The following is an 18,558-nucleotide window of genomic DNA, read 5'->3' on the forward strand; positions in this document are numbered from 1 at the left end:
CTATTTTTGAAAGCATTCTTGTGTTAGTGTTTTTTCACACCTGCCTAAAACCTTTGCACAGTACTGTATATTGCATTTTTAATTCTGGGCAAACATCCAATTTCTTTCAATTCCTCATTACAAACCAGATGCATATTTTTTCCATCAAGATACAGCTCACACATTTACTAATTTCTTTAGAGCAAAACCCTACCTAAAGAATCATTTTAACCTTCAGTTAGTTCTCAGAGCAAGTAATTATACAGTTAAAATTATTTGTGATAATTAAAAACACCCATGTCTGCTTAATACAAAATGGGGGGGGAAATGCCAACTACCTTCACAGGTACATATCTGTGCAACACAACTGAAACAAGCAAAAAGCTACATTGCAATCCTTGCTCTAAGTGCATGGTGTATCTTCATTTCTCCAGAATCAGTTGTCAGTTTTCATTTGATTGTGCAGTTTGTCGTGTATCAATTCATTTTTCCTATCAGGTATCTCTTGTGTTTGGACACAGTCAGACATCACTTTAAATCAGTATTATTATTATTATTATTATTATTATAATTATTATAGTATTATCAGAAACTATTATTATCCAGGCATGTGATGAAGTAGATCACATATGTGCTTACATTTTCAGTCTAATGTCAAAGGAACGCCTCATATCTCCATTTCATATGTTAAACTAACATTGACTGCTTTTCTTCAGAATTATGGCCCACAATTTACAACAATCAACATTTTTGAGTTTTGGAGACATTTCAAATTTAGGGCCAGATTAAACTTTGACCCACCCGCTAGAAAATAACAAACCTGAATGTCCTAATGGTTACTTTTCTGTGTAGAAAAAACGCAGCATCTTGAATGAAAGTGGAAAGTGGTACAGGTTGGTAGTTTGGGAGGGGATGGGTGGCAGTTTGCAATTAACCCCAGAATTTGTTTAACCTGCTGCTCAACGGCGCCGCCTGGTGGCTGCAATCACACCGACGGGCGCAGACTCTGCTGAAGTAAACAGACTCCCAGTGCAGCTGCGCTCCTTCTGCGATACAACCGCGCCGCCTGCATGAACCGAGCTGTCGGAAACACACGGACACACAAGCAGTGACTATCTGCAGCTCAGTGCATGCATTGCAATGAATACATGCATGCATCAGCTTTGCACACACGCCCTTCTGCATGTTCAAGTTGCACAAGACAGCTCTGAAGCAAAAGAAAGCGCACAATGATGTCACGCATTGAAACAAGATTATTCTCATTATCACTATGACGCTGCGACACTTTCTCCAGCACGCATTCCTGACAGTTGACCGGACTTTCTTCTCTCCTCCCGCAGCTGGCAGCGCCGGTGGCACCGTGACGCGGGGTGGTTGTGGCGTGACGTCACCGCGCCGCCCGCCGCGCCAGGCTCGGAGCGCCTCTCTCCGCAGCTCACATGGTCCCGGACTGTGTGTCTGTACTTTACGAGAGCGGAGCGCGTCCTAGGGGCTGGACAACAGCGCACACACGCACACACACTTTTTACCATGAACACCACCTTCATGAATATGGCGTCCATAGGAGACTTCGACCCGCTGAACGCCAGTATCCCGGCCACCAAAGTGGAGATCACAGTGTCCTGCAGGTAAGGGGACGCGTCCAGGTGGAGCTGCTTGTCATGTCCCGCTGCCGGGGCTTTTCGTTTTTGGACGGGGCGGTGTGTGCTGGTGTGTCCGGGGCTGCGCTGCGCCCTAGCGAAGGTCTCAACTTTACAACTGGCGCCCTACTTTTGAGTGGTGCCCGTCTTGTTACCTTCTGAAGGTTGGCATGCTCTTGTGTTTGTGGGGAATGAGAGGAATTGCGCGGCGGTGGGGTGGACAGTGATATTCACTGTGGAAGAGTCTTAAAATAACTGCTTTCCGTTCAGGATTGTGTGGTCGAGGATGCCAAGTTGCTCCGTCCTTGGCTGATATTGTCTTCCGCGGATTGTATCCGTTTTAGAACCTTGGCACGATTTTTCCGAGTAAAGAAACTTTGGAACGCCGTGTTTCCGGGCTGTGTGCGCCGCTGGGTTGCGCGGTCATAATGGGCGCTATTTATTTGGCAGCAGCAGCACACTAACGGGAATAGAAATGCCTTTCCCAGAGGTTTGGAAAGTTTGCAGATAAAACCAATCCGGCTAAAGCCCCCCCAAAAAACGCGTTGTTGTGGTGGAGGTGCTTGTGGACTTGTTGAATCCCACCCGAGACGTTCGGGATGTGCTGGGACTGGTGTGGGATCGCAACATAACCTTTAATTTAGCTAGAGCCATCATTATAGACCAGTGGTTTCAAACAAACAAATAAACATAAATAATTGTGCAACACTGAAGTGATGTTGTATTGTATTTGGATTACCCCCCCCCAGTCTCAAAAACCTGCTGTTCATGTGTTGGTATTTAATATACGTCCTGCAGTCCCCAGTGTCTCTGGAGACGCATGGATGCAAGAGGATTTGAGCAATATCCCTGGAACAGATCTGTGTGTCTATAGGCTCTATAGCTGTTATCTGTCTCTAGTGTGTTTTACACAACACAGTGTTGGGAGGCAAAAAACATGCATCACTATGATCCATAACAATCCCTCATAAACACCTGTGACCTGAAGGAAGACCGCAGACCGTTAGAAACAGTTTAATACTCTGCGATGGCTTTAGTGGAATAGAAAAGGAACAGGAATACAGTGCTGTTTCTATTGTAATTGAATTGTAAACACTGAGCAATGTCAGTATTGCTGATCGCTCCATAATGGCTAATTCTGTCATCTATACCTCTAGACAAAACACTAAGTGGGTGATACAGCTTTTGCCCCACACATGTAATTGGCTGTTTGATATGTGCTGACAGTAAGCTTCAGAAATAATGTGGAGATTACAGGTGATTCATAGCCTGTTTTAAACCCACCTCCCTTGAAAGATGGCATCTTTTTTGTTTTGTTTGTTTAATCTGAGGCTTCTCCCCAGAAGGCAGTGGGCTCCCTTCAGGTTGCATAACAGCCCGGAGGAACCCTGAGCCGTGGCGTCGTAATGTTTGCTGCCTGGCCGTCAATTTAGAGAGTAAATAAAACAACTCTCTCCTTTGTGTTGTCAACATGCCATGCTGCTTCATTCCCAGATACCTGCTTTGGAGTCTCTTTTGGAAATAATGTTGGCAGTTGGAAGTAGTGTTATTGAAATCATATTAAGTGGGATGACCTTTTTTATTTTTATTTATTCTTGATCTAGTTGTGCTTGGAAAACACACAGCACCGATACCCTCAATGTGTGATTAAGACCCATTCATTTGATGTTTTTTTTATTTAGTAAATATATTAGACCCTCTATAAGCATTCAAATAATATCTGTACTGTGTGTATATGTATCTGTATCTGAAAACACAAGTTGGAATTCCATGATTTCTCCCGTTCTGAGTTTCCCCTGTAACACCCTACAGCAAATTCACTGCTAATGCAATCAGGCAGCTTGGAGAAGCATTGCTATTTGATAGGGGGAGGCTGAGGAATCTAAGAAGTGCAAAACAACACAAAAAGCATCCTGTTTCTTTACAGAATCAATGCAGCACTTCAAAACTATCTTCACACTTGCAAATAGCTATGAAACCGGTTTTCCTTGGTGTTGAACTGTTGCACAGCGCCCACCCCGTGATTTACAGCATTCCTGGGCTTTTATGTGTTCCCTGGATTTGGGAATTCCCTAATGTGAGCAGCATGCTGGAGTGGCCCGACATCCCGCAGCGCTGGGGAGCTGTACAGTGAGAACCTGGACAGTCTCCTGTTACATATAACTTAAGCAGCGTCAAAACTCCTGATTTCATAGGAACCTTCTCAATCTCTTGATCTGAGAAGATGGCTTTTTTTTTTCTCTTGTTGCGTCAAGATAATACACTGTGTGTCACTGAATTGTGTTAATTTGGCTTCATACATACATTTTAACAAGGTATGTCAATAGTCAGATGGGCTTCTTCTGCCAGAGAATAATGATTGAAGTCCTTTATGACTGTCAAGCAAACGTCACTATTCAACGTCGCCGTATATGACGCCTGTATGTGTTTTGGACGGCGGTCTGTGAAAGCTGTCATACGGTGTTTAAGGGGATTATGTTTTCCCCTTGGCGGTGATGGTTTTCTTCTCATTTATAGCTGTACATTAAAATCCTCACTGTAATTAACCCCCTGATATTTAATGTGTGTGGTAAATTCTGTAATGAAATGTTTTCTAATCCTATTACCATTGTCACGGGCACACCCACATCGTGTTTGCAATAGAATGAAATGGTGATAAACAGTAAAGGAAACAGTAATGGCTAATAACAATGAAATTCTCTAACCCTGATGGTCTTCCATTAAATCCCAAGGCCAGCTCAGAGTATTTTACCAACACTCGTAAATAATGCAGACAATGTTCTGGGACATATTAAAGATTTTTGCTTTTCTTAGGCTAGGGTTTAAAAATTCAATAGACGGTGTGTGCTTTTCACTTCAGTTGTTCCTCTGCAAAGCATTTCCAAAGGCTGCCAGAAGTGATATTGGAGTAAACTTCTACATTTACTGCAGAGGAGAAAAGTGAATTCTGGAAACAGCCTGGTATAATTGCCCGTTATCATCCCAATGGCACGGCTCCTTTGGTTAAACATTCCTTGAACGTTAAGAAAGCGTTTGTTTTATTTAGAAGTCATATCTTGTTTATGAAATCCAGAAGAATATTCTACTGAATGCATAACACTGCGTCAACAGATTTATAATTGGTAGTGGTCCACAAAACACATCTTATGCAAGAGGCCCTGAGTTAATAACCACATCCAGATTACATGGAAGTGCCCTCAAGATGCAAATGTGAAAACCCATTCAGGATTTCTCTGTAAATATATACCCGTAAGAACCGTCCACCCATCGTAGCTCACTAAATCTGTAGTGCTGAAAGGAATTGGCATGTCAGCCATTGTTTTCGGGTTTGTGGATGGGAAATTATTTGAAATATTTAAATTATTCAGCGTCCGCAAATCACATTTCTCCGGTGGGATGCATGTTACAAAGCAACAATACGTGCTGGATTTTTAAAGTTGCACGTCATGTGAAAATTTGTCAACAAAACTACATTTTGTGTCAAATTGGAAATAAATACTGTTGGTTGGCAGAAAAAGAACCAACATGTATTCCCGGGCTGTAGGGATGTCTGGACGGTACAGCCATTGGACTGTCAACCCTATGTCAACAGCAGTAGACAAATGCCTTGTGAACTCCCTTCTCACTTTCAGAGCAGCTGCAAAACACAGGCTAGTCACGGCTGCAATGTAGGCCTATTGCTTTTTGTATTAATCTGCCTGATTTTTTGGCATCAAGCTGGTGTTTGAAATTTCAAAAATGCCCCCCTAATGGCATCCAGTGCTGCATTTTGGGTTGAATTCTGGTGTCAGGGTAACCCGTCTATCACTGGAACCACGGGTCGCCTTAATGGTTATTCCAATGAAGAGGATATGTAGTTTTTTTGTTTGTAAAAGACGATTTTCCCCTTTGGAAATCACATTTGAATCATTTGAGTTGTTTTGTGTGGCGTAGTATTGGAATAGGAATGAGGTTGACTTCCTTGGGGCATTCACAGATCCATTAAATCCTACATTTGAGAAACATCAAGGTGTACCATGCTTACGGTGTGACTTTATTTACAGCTGGTGGCCCTGGCCTCTCTCCTAGGGAGGTCGCCTTAATGGGTATAACTATGTATGTTTAACTCTGTTACATGAATGTGGTTTCTGCTGAGCACAGTGTCGTTACCTCATAGAGTGAAAAAACTATTAAAAATGAAACAGGCAAGCATGTAGGTATCTAAAGCTACCTTCAACTCAGAATCGTCTCCTCTGAACCTCTCCGATTTAGCGTAAGAAAAGTGAATCCAGAGATTGTAACCCAGGGACCCTTTTCCTCTCGTCCGCACTGGGAGTCCAGCACTAACGGATGAAGCGTTGAAAAAGGGAACACGCCGTTCTGTGGGTTACAACAACCTGGCTTATTTACTGAAGCCCAGGAGTCACGCTCTGCCCTGTACCGTAACAATCCGCCAAACCCCCCGGACTGCGATGAGGGTGGAAATTTCCCATCGACAGGGGGCGTGGATCTGTGACTGCTGCAGTTCCTACCCCCACCCCCGGTGCAGTTTAATCATTTTGTTGCTGTTTACAGGCCAGAGAAACTGTGAGCCATGCACAGCTCTTGGCTCCAGGCTTCTCCGGCAGGCAGGCCTGTTTTCGAGTCGCATACCATTTTCATTATGAAATTAATTCATTGATCTGTCGCAGTCGCTTACTACTGCCTGGTTTATTCTGTTCCCCCCCTCCCCACACACTTTTAATTATTTTATTTATTTTTCTTAACTGAAAGGCCGGGAACAGCACAGCAAAAGGACGTGGCATTTGGATCCTGACACTAATGAAATGCATTCGTTTGCATCAGCTAGTTTCTCTATCTTACAGGGACTTTGTTAGCGGCAGAACTGTCAGTCTGTCAGCCTAGGACCTCTTAAGTATTTTATCTACCATTCAAAGCAGCGGGAAAGCTTCCTTAATCGGTAGTTTCGCTGGTCCTCCAGACTGTTGTTTTTTCTGTACTGGGTCAATCCCCTTTGCAGCTGATTACTGACTTTTCTGGCATGGCTGCCTCATTAGTGAACTAGTTCGAGCAAACTGTTCCTTAAAGACGGGAACTATCTCACCCCCTCCCTCCCTATTTTCATTTTCTGGAAAGCCCATGTGGAATGAAGGATGCCACGTGTGGGGGAGGACCGCTCTTCGTGGTTGGCTTATCTCAGCTCATCGAAGATAGAATCTGGGCCTTTCATTGTTGTGAGATGTCGGCATTTCACTAACCAATTTAGGAACCTTAACCTTGTGCAGGAGCTCACTTTAAAATGTGTGAATCTGATGGACGGATTGCATCTCGAATGGAAAACGTAGGAATATTAATCCATGCACTGGAATTATTCATTGAAATATGGTAAGCAGCTGGAGAACGCCATCAAATATGAAAGTGCCGCTGATTGAAATGCATATTAGAGGGGACTCGACATCAAAATCCTATGTATTTCCAAGGAACTCGTTTATAAGCGCATTCTTGGCTTTGAGACGGCGGTGAAAAACCCTGAGTGTGTTCATCTGCGGGGGTGCTGTGTGGGATACAGGCTAAGTATTGGTCGGTGAGCTTTGTGTAGCTTGTCTTGTGCCTGTGGAGTCGGCTCAACATGTGCAGGGGCAGCGGGCCGTTGTGCTGACACTGACCATCCCTGGGTCTCCCCATATGGCCCGCTGCGCCACGGCAGTGATGTGGAAGAGGCTTCTCACAGGCTGGATGGCTGCTTTCCTCTGGCTGGACTCCCCCGTGGCGCTCTTGCAGTGAAGGCCGCTGACTCACAGACCACCGAGTCAGGGCCACTTGACTGTGCCTCAACACCATTAGATTGTCTGCTTTGCCTCTGCCTGGTCCCCACACAAGAGCAGCAAAGCAAAAAACAACTACTGCAAACACATACATCACATACACCCTGTCTCAGTTATGCCCCCTGAGATACATTTTAGTGATACAAATATGTTTCAGTGGCGAGTCTAATATAATAGAGTATAAAAAGTAAAACGAGCAGGGAAGAACTAGAATGCATTGTTCTGTACATCAGCTATGATTCATTTTGTGTTGTTTTAAGCTAATTTATTATGTTTATGTATCCAGAGAGCTGTCAAGTAAGCAAACACACATCATGCGTTTTCGAGAAGGCAATTCGGGTCACTTGCTGATGAGGAGAATATATGATTGCTGTATGGGAAAGCAGGTACAAGCCAAAGCCAGCCTGCGGGCTGCAGACAGTCGTGTCTCAATAGGACGTTCGTGGAACTGATTGAGTTTAAATGGGATGTACACTTAGCCAATAGGACGTTGGTAGAAGCCAGAAGCAGATTTACATGCTGGATATTGCAACCGCTCACATGACGGTGCAGTTCAAGAGCAACCGAAGAGATGCAGCTCAGGAGTTTCCTGGAAGTCTAAAGCAAACTGCGAATGGACACCCCTGGTATCGATGCGTTACTGCCTGACACCAGACCCAGGTCCTCCTCACAAACCTCTCATAGGATGCCAGCTCTTCGATACACAGGCGTTCTTCCTGAGTCACGTCTGTACGCCTGAAGATCCACACTCAATAGGGCATCCTTCTTTAAATTAAAGAATCTGTATACAGTCATGCAGGATAAGAAAGACAAATACAGATCAACTGAATAAGAAAAGTTGTTACATTCATTCCTCGGAAATACTTTTTCATCATCTGCGCTGTGATTAAGTAACTGTATTATGTAACTCTTGGTGTTCTGCTGTGTAACATTACATCTATATCTGACCCTGTCAGAGCTTTGCAGTCAAGTAGCATTAAGCTTTTACCTTTATCCTAGTGTGTGCTATGTGTCATTATTCAAATCCACCACAAAACCGCTGTCACATTTCGCAGGGCTCTGTGTGGTTTCCTGGAGGAGTTCCCCCAATGTACTAGATGTGTGTTTCTGTCAGTTTCTATACATTTCTTTCTTTCTCTATCCATTTATTCATCTTATCTACCTATCTATTGATTGAAGTATTTACTAGAGCCCTGCTTGTCTTGCTTTTATCTACTGTCTTTACCTACATTTACTATGTATTACTGTGAGTTTATATACCTTTCTTTAAAAAAAAAATCTATCTATTGATTAAATTGTATTGGCTAGATACGGCCATGTTTGGCTTGCTTTTGACTACTGTACTTATCTTTATGCATCTGATCTACAATGGTGATAATTATCCCTCATTACCTGGGCATGATGTACAGTTTCTTTCTAGATCCTGTAGATCAGTTTCTGTCATGTGTATGTTCATTTGTATTATTATGTATTATTTATTTCTTAGCAGACGCCCTTTTCAAAACATTACAAATTGCAATACAGTCAGTAATAATACAATTGCATAGGCTGACACATCCAAGTACAAATCAGATAACAAGTGCAAATATAACAGGTTTGTCCCTGGTATGTGCTAAAGGTAGGTAGAGAAGAATTCAGAGTAAATGTGATAAAAATACATAAGTATATACATTGGTATGACGTTTGAGAAACATCAGTGCCTGTGTGACAAACAGTTTCTGTACGGTCAGTTGAATTTCCACTTAAACCTGGAATCTGCAGTCGCGCTCGGTGGCTCCTGAAAATGAATGAATCTGTGATCTTTTCTGTGAATTTGTGATTAGGCGGGTAGGATTAAAAAATATATATATTTCTCAGGTGTATTGTCGTTTAATTTCTCAAGCGTATATTCTCTGTGGCCAGTTATTAATGCCTATGGGTTCCTTCTTCCCCATTCATGAGCCTCCCATCACAACTTTTCCTGTTTTCAGTTTTGTAGCTTTTTCCTCTCCCTGAGATCATGTTAACACATTTCATGGCAGGTTATTCCCTGAATTTGCAACTTCCACTTTCTTGTATTCGTGTAAAGAATTTACTAGCAGACCAAATTATATGACTTTTATTGCGAAAGGCCCAGTTCTATTGTTTTTATTATTTTCCAAAGCATAAATATCCCAGACGTGATTTACCGACTTCAAGTCAATTGCTTGTTAACATGATATAACTGTTTAAAGAAAGAGAGAGAGAAAAAACGGTGAATCATTTTTATTTGGGGACTAGTATCTGGCTAAGCTACTGTACTGGCCTGAGGCCTGTTTTAGGAATTTTAGTCATAAAGATAAAGTTCCTGGATCGTAGGAGAATGGAAAAATACTATGATGAAATGTGTTTTATTTTTGAAATGGTTCATAAGCTTAGCCTTCTTGACTGATTAATTCATTTGCAGAGATTATTAAATGGCGCTAAACATGATAACAGTATTGTCTCTGAGATATGTGATACAGCTAATCAGCTTTGCATTATACTTGCTATACAGCCAAAGCCTTTAAGATTTTTATTTTTCAAAGACTTCTAGGTTGGTCTCAGTGCTCGCTAACCTGGTTTCATTTCTGCTTGTGCCACACATAATGAATGATCCCTGTGTGTAGCAGTGAAGGGTTGGCAAGCGTCCTCACTTATGCTTAGAACTCAATATTTGGGCAAGGGTTTCACTCAGATTCTTGTATTACTAATACATTCCAAAATATCATAAAACCAGTGGGCCATTCATAGCTGTATTTCTGCATTACCTGTTGTTTACTGAGAGGAACCTTTCTGACTAAGCAAGAGGGAGGGAGGTGGGGGGGTTGACGCGAGTGGATGGTAAGCAAATGCCAGATGAGATCAGGACCTTTCCACAGAGTATGAATAACATACAAAACAAATAAGTTCTAAGTTATAGGCTACTGCCCACACGGTTTACCACTCTCAATTGCAGACTGTAGCTTACTTACTGGCATGCATACACACGCACACACACACACGCACACACGCACACGCACACACAGTCATGGAATTGCACGTGTGCCGTCTTGAGAACAGATTCTAGAACTATCCTTCTTGATATGGTTGGCAAATTGGTTTATTTTTTGAGATCTGGAGTTTGGAAAACCCAGTTGTGTGCATTTGTATGGCTGTGCTGTTGCTTTGCCAATAATAATTTTCAACCATGAAAAAACACAAGACACATAACCGTTGTAATCTCAGCTATGGATAGTTATGTGCTTATTGTTATGCTTTGTGTTGAAAGTTGATTACATTTCAAATAGATGTTGATTATTACTATTATTATGATTATTATTTCCATTGAAATGTGAAGGGCCACTTGAGTGAGTTTGGCACAGAGACCTTCTATTGAAGTCCATCCTAGCTGGCTGTTAGAGAATGGTAGTAACCCCTGCATACTTGAGGCATATCAAATAATAATGTCAGCTAATAATAATGAAAGTCCTTTTGGATTTGCCGTCAGTAGCACTTAATGTAAAAGTGCTTTTAGCACTTCATATTGCCTGACTTAGCATTTTGCTCAATAAGAGATCGAAGATGGCTCTATAGATTTTCTTGTGTTTTTTGACTCCTTGCTCTTATAATTCGAAGGCTACAGTAGCTGTCTCTCTTATTGCTATTATTCTTAACATTTTTGTCCAGAAATATTGCTTATTTCCAGGTCTCTGAATTACATTTTTGCAGTCCACTTTCCCGTATTTTATACTTATCCTTACCCTTGGGTGGTTCCACAGAACTCTGACTTTTACGTATTTATTTATTTTTAAAAGTACATAAAGTAGAATGCCCGTGTTGTTCAGATTCCTTACTGCTTAGCTGAAACCAAAGCACGGGTGACATACAAACATGCAATTGCACTGTCAGGTCCACATTAATTCTCATCATAGCTTTCTTTGCAGGACAATAACTGATGCTGATAGGAACGGACAATGATTTGTCGAGAAGAATGCCAGATACACAGTAAAATACCGCTTGATGCACAAAATTAGTTGTGAAAACGATGAGATCCATGAATTAAGGAATTTGTGTTCTGTCTCTCTGTGTAACTGTAGAGCTGCACAAATACAGACTGACATAGTGCTTGAGAGGCAAATGACCGTGCCCACATCTGTTTATCAGCCCTCTTCTCATCAGCTTCCCAGTTCAGCCTCTAGCTTTGACAGTAGTGCATGCGTCTTAGTGTGTACATGCGTACGTGAGTGCGTGTGCGTGCGTGTGCGTGTAGGCGTACCCTTGTGTGCTTTCCCTGAATGGTTACAAACTTAGAACATACTTCTAATTGAAATGGAAATTTCCACAGTTGGTATTCGTGGATTGTTTGCCTTGTTTGCAGCCGTATCATATGTTTTGACCATATTTAAAATTCCAACAATAATTAATATTATTGTTGTTGTCATTGTTGTTGTTGTCTTTGTTCTATATAAAACTTGTTGTGCATCCCCTTTTGCATCTGACAGCGTCTTACCTATCTCAGACAACTCAATCAGAAATACCATAACCGAGACACATCTGAGTATTCAACGGGGAATACCAGCAGATTTACTAGCCGGAGGAATCCCTTTGCGGCTTGTTAAGGTTGTTGGGTTCCTTAAACAATGTGATTGTGTAGGATGAAGCAATTTGGACCAGTAAGGGGCCTCAGATGAGGGATCAGACCTGGGCATTTAATTGTGGAAATTGTGACCATTAGTGTGTTTTACTGCAGCAGTAAAATGCTCATTAGGTACAGAAGGGATGTTTATAGTATACGCTGGATGGGCATTAAGGGTTCTTTAACGAAGGCAGAGTCAAGTCTTTTTTTTAGAATCTAAAACGCTGAGCAGTGGGCAAATATTTTCATAAGTCGTGCACAATGATTATTCTGTCATAGAACACAGGTGTCTAATGTTACCAGTTACAATAAAGGACTTTCAAAATATCCTCTGGGTTTCCCCAATTATTGATCTCTAGGTGTTCATTTGGCGATTTCTCTGAAGACCCAAAGTACAGAGTAGCCTTCTCTCCGTGAAACCTATAAGACAACCTTCAGTAGGCACCATCATTCTTTGCGTTTTGTGTATTTCTGTGTTTCTGTCCATGTTAGATCTTCCTGGTTGTAATGGCAGTGCCTCTTCAGAATGGTATGTTTAAGTATTCAATTTCCATATGTGTTGTTATTCACTGGAGGAGAAACTGGTCAAAACGTACATAGCTCTCCCAGTCCAGGAGTAAAGGTGCCATATGTGCCTAGTTCACAGTGTGATACCGGTGTCTCCCCTCCAACGACAAAGCCCTGCACAATCAAATGCCGGTCCTTTCTTCTACAAATGTCAGCTCCCTGTTTACTCGAGCAACAGCATTTACAGTTCCCCAATATGTCATAATAAATGGTCTGTGTTCAATGATATCTTATTCATGAACGGTTCCCAGTGGCTCCCTGCGTATTGATTTCAAGATGAATGTGGCTTATCCTCTCTGAAAGCAGTCCCATTCATCCTATGGCCTGTGGTCCTCAGGTTGTCTGTCTGTTTGAGCAGGAGTGACAGTTTTGTTACTCATACAATACATGCAAATCATACGAGGTCTAATTGCTTTTTTAAAATGTTGCTGCCCAAAATGCCTCCGCACACGGTGAGAGAGAGAGTACTGTGGTTTGTGTCCAGTCCTCTTTCTCAGCCATTTCAACTGCCAGCAAATGTAAAAGCCCTTGTACTGAAGACAAGGGGGCCATTAGCGTAGAGTAGCGTCTCTTATTCTGAAGTATTTTGTAAAATGTTGAAATAAAAGGCTTTTGATTAAGTCCTCCAATTGATGTTGTTTTCTGTCGCACAAATGAAACATTGCTTCAAGGATACTTAAGCAGTTAAATATTTGCTTGGAAAGAATATGGGTTTCCAATTCAAATTCAGTATTCAGTATATTAGGTTGTCTCTATCTTCTGTAGCCGTTGTGTTTATTATAATAGTATTCTGGTGAATAACCAGTAATTGGTAGATCTTGAGCGTCATTGGTAGCCAGTCGTATTTATCCTGTTTTGACCTCGGCTCCCTCTGATATTTTTCTCTGTCTTTATCTCTGCTGTAATTGAATGGTCCTCGGGGTAGGTTTTTGAGAAGTTGCTGCAGTAGGTGCCCAAAGGAAAGGTGACGCAATGAAAACCTCCACTTGAGCTAAAAGCGTGTTCTTGGCAACATGTATTTATCTTATTAGAGTAGAGCAGGCCTCCCAAGCTATGGTAGCTATTAGATTTGTAAATTACCTCGCAAGAAGCCGGTTACTTTGACGTGGGAGTGCCAGGTTGGCAGTAACAGTGCCTAATACTTTATTCAAACCAGGATCCCTGATGGGAATATGGGATTCTTAGTACAGTGCAGTACATTTTAATGACAATGGATAGGGGCAATTTGGGGATTGCTTAGATTCAGGAGCACTGTGCCTGGTGCAGCATGGTAAAACAATGACAGAAAAAGAAATAGGCACCGAAATAACTTTCTATTATGTCTGGGTTGTTGTTTTATACATTAGATATTTAGTTATACTATAATAATGAGATATCCTAAATCAATAATGTATTCGTATTTACTAATTTACCTGGAAAGGCAGATATTCCCTCGCTGAGCTTGTGTCTCGCGACCAGAGATAATATTCTGGATACAATCAGCTCTGAAGACGCTAATGTACTTATCTGATGTGTACCTTCCTAGTTGAAGAAGGCACCTAAAATGAAAGCATAATGTTTTGTCAGTGTTAATAATGTGAAAATCCGGGACGAGTTGTACTCTGCTAAACGGCGCCTTTGATCATGTTTTAGGGGTCTGTACAGCTCTTATTAATCCTACGTCAAGAGCTACCTTATCAACACTACTGGCAAAACAAGGTAAGAATTAAAGTGATGTATCTGTGTGGGATTTTCACAGTCCAGAAAATGCTTGTCAAAAAATATATTGAAGTAGATAAAAAAAAGTTGCTAGTCCTCAACTTGCAATGTGGAAAGATGTTTTTAATAAAGGTAAAATTAAACCTAGCAAAGGCATAGTGCAGTGCTGGAAGGATTACTAATAGTCTTGTGCAAGTGTGGTCGGTGATAACAGTTAAACTGTGGGATTTACTCATGGGGAAATTTGCCAGTGGTCTCGGGTCCTTGTGTGCATACAGCGTATATCAAGGCCCACTCTTAGCCCCTGTCACCACAAATTAGGACAGTTATCATTGAAGAATATGTTGGAATATGTAGCCACAAGTGCTGTTATCGCATTTAAAAAGAATTTGAAAATAATGTAACGTTCAACAGAGCTGCTGCCTACATAACTCCACAAGGGATTTAATTGTTTTTATTGTTTTAATCACTGGAGAAATTATAGCATGTGATATAGGCTATTTACAAATGTATTTAATATGAAGCTCTCTTAAATTGAAAGAAAAGATATGCCAGCGCTTCCTATCAGTAATTGGCACCATTTACTAAATAGAACCTCAAAATTCATCTGAATCTGTTTTGATTAAATCCCTTTGTACTAGGATGACTTTTATTAGAGTTTTGGAAAACACTCCAAATTAAATGTATTTATTCAGTGTCTGCAGAAAATAAAGTTTTGTGATTTGTAAACTCTTTGCATTCGATGTACTACATGCTTGAGTACATCCAGTAAACTTTGTAGTTGTGGTTTCTTCGGGTACATTATGCACATCCAGACCACTTTTGCAATCTCGTGAGGGTGTGGGGGTATTTCCTGTTTTTCAAGGATCCGAGGCTAGTCTTTCCTGCGATCATTTGATCAGCAAACTGGCGACAAACTCCCTGGCAACAATATCTTGAGTCATTACATATAGCTTGTTTCCTCCTTTATTTTCATTGTATTCACATTAGCTTTCACTTATGAAATCTGGGTGACTTGGAAGTGCAATTCGAGATGACTCACCTGGGGAATGCATCTGAAGCCGTGCCTCTACTGAGAGACCGGTCTGACAGGAAATGCTCTTTGAACATCACTCTTGCATTCACTTCTTCCACTCTGGCCTGTGCTGTATATTTGGGATAGCAGCAATTAAAACCACTACAACAACAAAATTGTAATTTGCATATTTATTAATGACTTAAAATACCATTCCAGGGGTAGAAAAACAAATGGGGAGACTAGAACATAAGTAGTTGTATTGATTTTCTTTCTTTTCCTGTAGGGCTAAGCAGTGAAACCATATTCCTCTCATCTTTAAAATGAACTTATAATTAGAGAATATTTTTTTATACGTCAGACATGTTTGCATATTGTAATCTTTTATGCTCAATCTTAAAATAGTCTGAATTTTCCTTTTGGATATTGCTGGAATTACATGCTCTTGTTTCGCTGTGTACAGCCCTGGGATACCTCAACATGAGGAATCTCATGAGTAAATTATCTTCTCAAGGCAGCTATTTGCATCATTTTCTAGTACAAGACTCCCCTCAGGACACCAGCTCAGTGGTTGTCCTTATGAAAATTACTATGTCTGTGTAGAATAATTTGCCTTTTTTGGGGAAACAGGAGCGCAGGTATATCTCAATATTTTCGGGTGCTCTTCTTTTGTCTCGGAAGAAAAGGTTCAAATCTGTGAATCAAAGGAGAAAGGAAGCTTCTTAATTTAGTTTGAAGAACTAAGACTGCAATTAGAGAGATAAACACACATGCATGAATCCATATACATACGCACAGACAGACAGCCTATAGAAAGATATGTAACCTAGATGGACAGAGAAACATGCATGTTTGTTTTTCAGACAAGTAGAAGTAGGTGGAAAAAAGCAGTCACCGATATAATGGGAGTATATTAAGGCCTAAACCCGCTTGGCTGTGAGGACAAGGCCCTTGGAGTTGTGTCCCCTCCCCCACACGTGGTGGATGGCGCCAAGGAGCTGCTGCCAAGGTGGAGACTGGGGAGGTCAAGGGATGTTGTTCTTGAATTTGAGAAAACAGGGAGGTTGGCGCTACTGACGCAGGGGCATTGAACTTGTTACGTGATGGTTATGACACGTGTGCATGAAGGTGCATCTCATTGGTTGGACTTGGAGCAGAGGGAGGCGTGATTGAGAGTTGTCCTCCTCCCAAACTTTAGTGCGAATCTCCATTTTGTGCTGGTTACTTAAGAGCTGTCTCAAGTGAGTTTAACTTTGCATCCTTCCCTACTCCTTTTTAGCCACTTAATATGGGTCAAGTGTAACCTGTAGGTGGGCAGAGGAATTATAGTCTTAAGCCCATTTTCTTCTCTTTCTGCTACTGCGAAACAGCACCATCTGTACCAGCGCCGTATTGTGTGTGAATTGATGGCAGGCATACGAGGATGTTATTTCTGAGGTGTGCACCGTTTCTTTCACAGTGCACACAGCTGCCATGGACACTGATCAGCTGTGATTTATGAGTGTTAAGTAAATTATCATAAAAAAACACCAACAAAATGCACGCATATGTAAGAGTTCCCACGCATTGTGCAGCGATTGCTCACCGTGAACAGGAGCTGCTTTTAGAATGTCTCCCCTCTTCCCATTGGTCGGTTCTGACCTCTGACCTCTTCCTGCCTCCTCTGTAGACATGCTGCAGTTTGTTGATATCTAGCCTGTCGTAACCCAGTGAACATGCTTGATACACACTCCCAGACGTGTAGCCTACATCACTTTCGGGGTCCGTTTCATTAGATGTGCTTGTATGTACTGAAGTAAGATTTATTTTTCGTTAGCAAAGTGTATGTTTTTGCTATCACTGTAAGGGCAGAGGGAGGAGGAATGCTCTAGACCAGGGCAATGTCAACATATACAGGAAAATGTAACGTGAAGAGGACCGTTTTGCCTCCAGAGTGGTGTTGCCCAAACACGGTCCTGGGAGCCCCTATCCAGTAAGTTTTGTCAGTCACGCTAAATCACTAATTTCAACAGACTGGGACCACATGGAAGTTATCGATCAATTAAGCAATTAACTTGTTCAATTAAGGGAATTCTGGTCTGGGCTGAAAAGGGTAGTTCGTTTTCTTTTACCAAATCTACAGAACTTATTTTCACAAACCACCTGCAAATCAAGTGACTGCCTTGTTTAATGTATTTAAAAGAAAGCGATGCAAGGGTTGGTACAATGTACAAACAACGGCAGCATTTTTTATTATAATTTCATTACACCACAGACATTAAGGAAAACAGTCCAAAGAAAGTGAATGAAACAAAAGCGATCAATTGCGCAGTCTGATCCATCCTCCTGTTCAGAGCAGACATGGGCCGTGTGCTTTAAAAGGCCAGGAATCTAGTTCAGTGAGATGGCGTAGTCTCAGAGGACACGTTATTGAGGTCGCGGTACAGGAAAAGCCATCGCTGGAAAGTACCTTGTGGGATGTCACTGGAGTCTGGCTGCGGGAAATAATGAAATAAAAGTGTGGGAGAGCCGTGTGACACAGTAGCGATACAAACGGTTTTCAGGTGGGGCAGAGCAGCTGCTTCAGCCATGCTGGGTGATAAACTGCTGTCATATGAAGGTTATTGTGGAGGAAAAAATATGTGTGGTACTTTGTCTGCCCAGATAAAGCTTAAGTAGCGAACACACAAATATGAAGGCACGGCATGACACATTTTCAGTGTAGAATCAACCAGCAGGGGGGTCTCATCTAATCAAGATAGTAATGGGATTGTTTATCACAGAGGCTCAATCAAATATCAGATTCTGTAATGTCTGTAAGCTCTTCAAGATGAGGAACATAACAAATACATGCATTTCATACCAGTGTAGCCTGCTGCAGAGATTGACACACGATGCTTGGTCTTCATCAAACTAAAATCACTAGAAACACTAAACAGGATTAGCATTTAGTATTACAGGAATGTAAGGAAGATGCATCTTATCTTGTTATGGTATTGGGCGTTCATTGAGAATATTGGTTTTTCTAATGGAGTGATGTGGCCTACATTACAAATGTCTTGGCAGGCTAACTCAAAACGTTGCATTTTCTTACACAGTGATGGTATGCTTTTGAATTTCTTTACCTCATCGTGCTTTATGTCTCCCTGTTTGGAAAGCACTTGTGTGAAGATCTATACTGTGTTAAGTTCAGCTGTTGCATATTGACCTGTTGATCGAATCCATGTGCTGTCTGTGACACACAAAGGTTTGTTTGCATTG

At 41.6% G+C, this 18,558-nt stretch overlaps 1 protein-coding gene across 2 annotated transcripts in view; it reads left to right on the plus strand.

Annotated features, from left to right (window-relative positions):
- Window positions 1-1,356: 1,356 nt before the first annotated feature.
- Window positions 1,357-18,558, plus strand: part of LOC136771331 (copine-8) — a 94,117-nt gene continuing 76,915 nt past the window's right edge. The window contains exon 1 of one of the 2 annotated variants that reach the window (XM_066723561.1): window positions 1,357-1,607. In XM_066723561.1, the coding sequence (XP_066579658.1) occupies window positions 1,510-1,607 (98 nt within the window). In that variant the 5' untranslated portion in view covers window positions 1,357-1,509. The remainder of the gene's footprint in view (window positions 1,608-18,558) is intronic. The other variant, XM_066723562.1, reaches the window with a different exon arrangement.

Source organism: Amia ocellicauda, chromosome 15 (genome assembly GCF_036373705.1).
Source record: "Amia ocellicauda isolate fAmiCal2 chromosome 15, fAmiCal2.hap1, whole genome shotgun sequence".
NCBI classification, from domain to species: domain Eukaryota; kingdom Metazoa; phylum Chordata; class Actinopteri; order Amiiformes; family Amiidae; genus Amia; species Amia ocellicauda.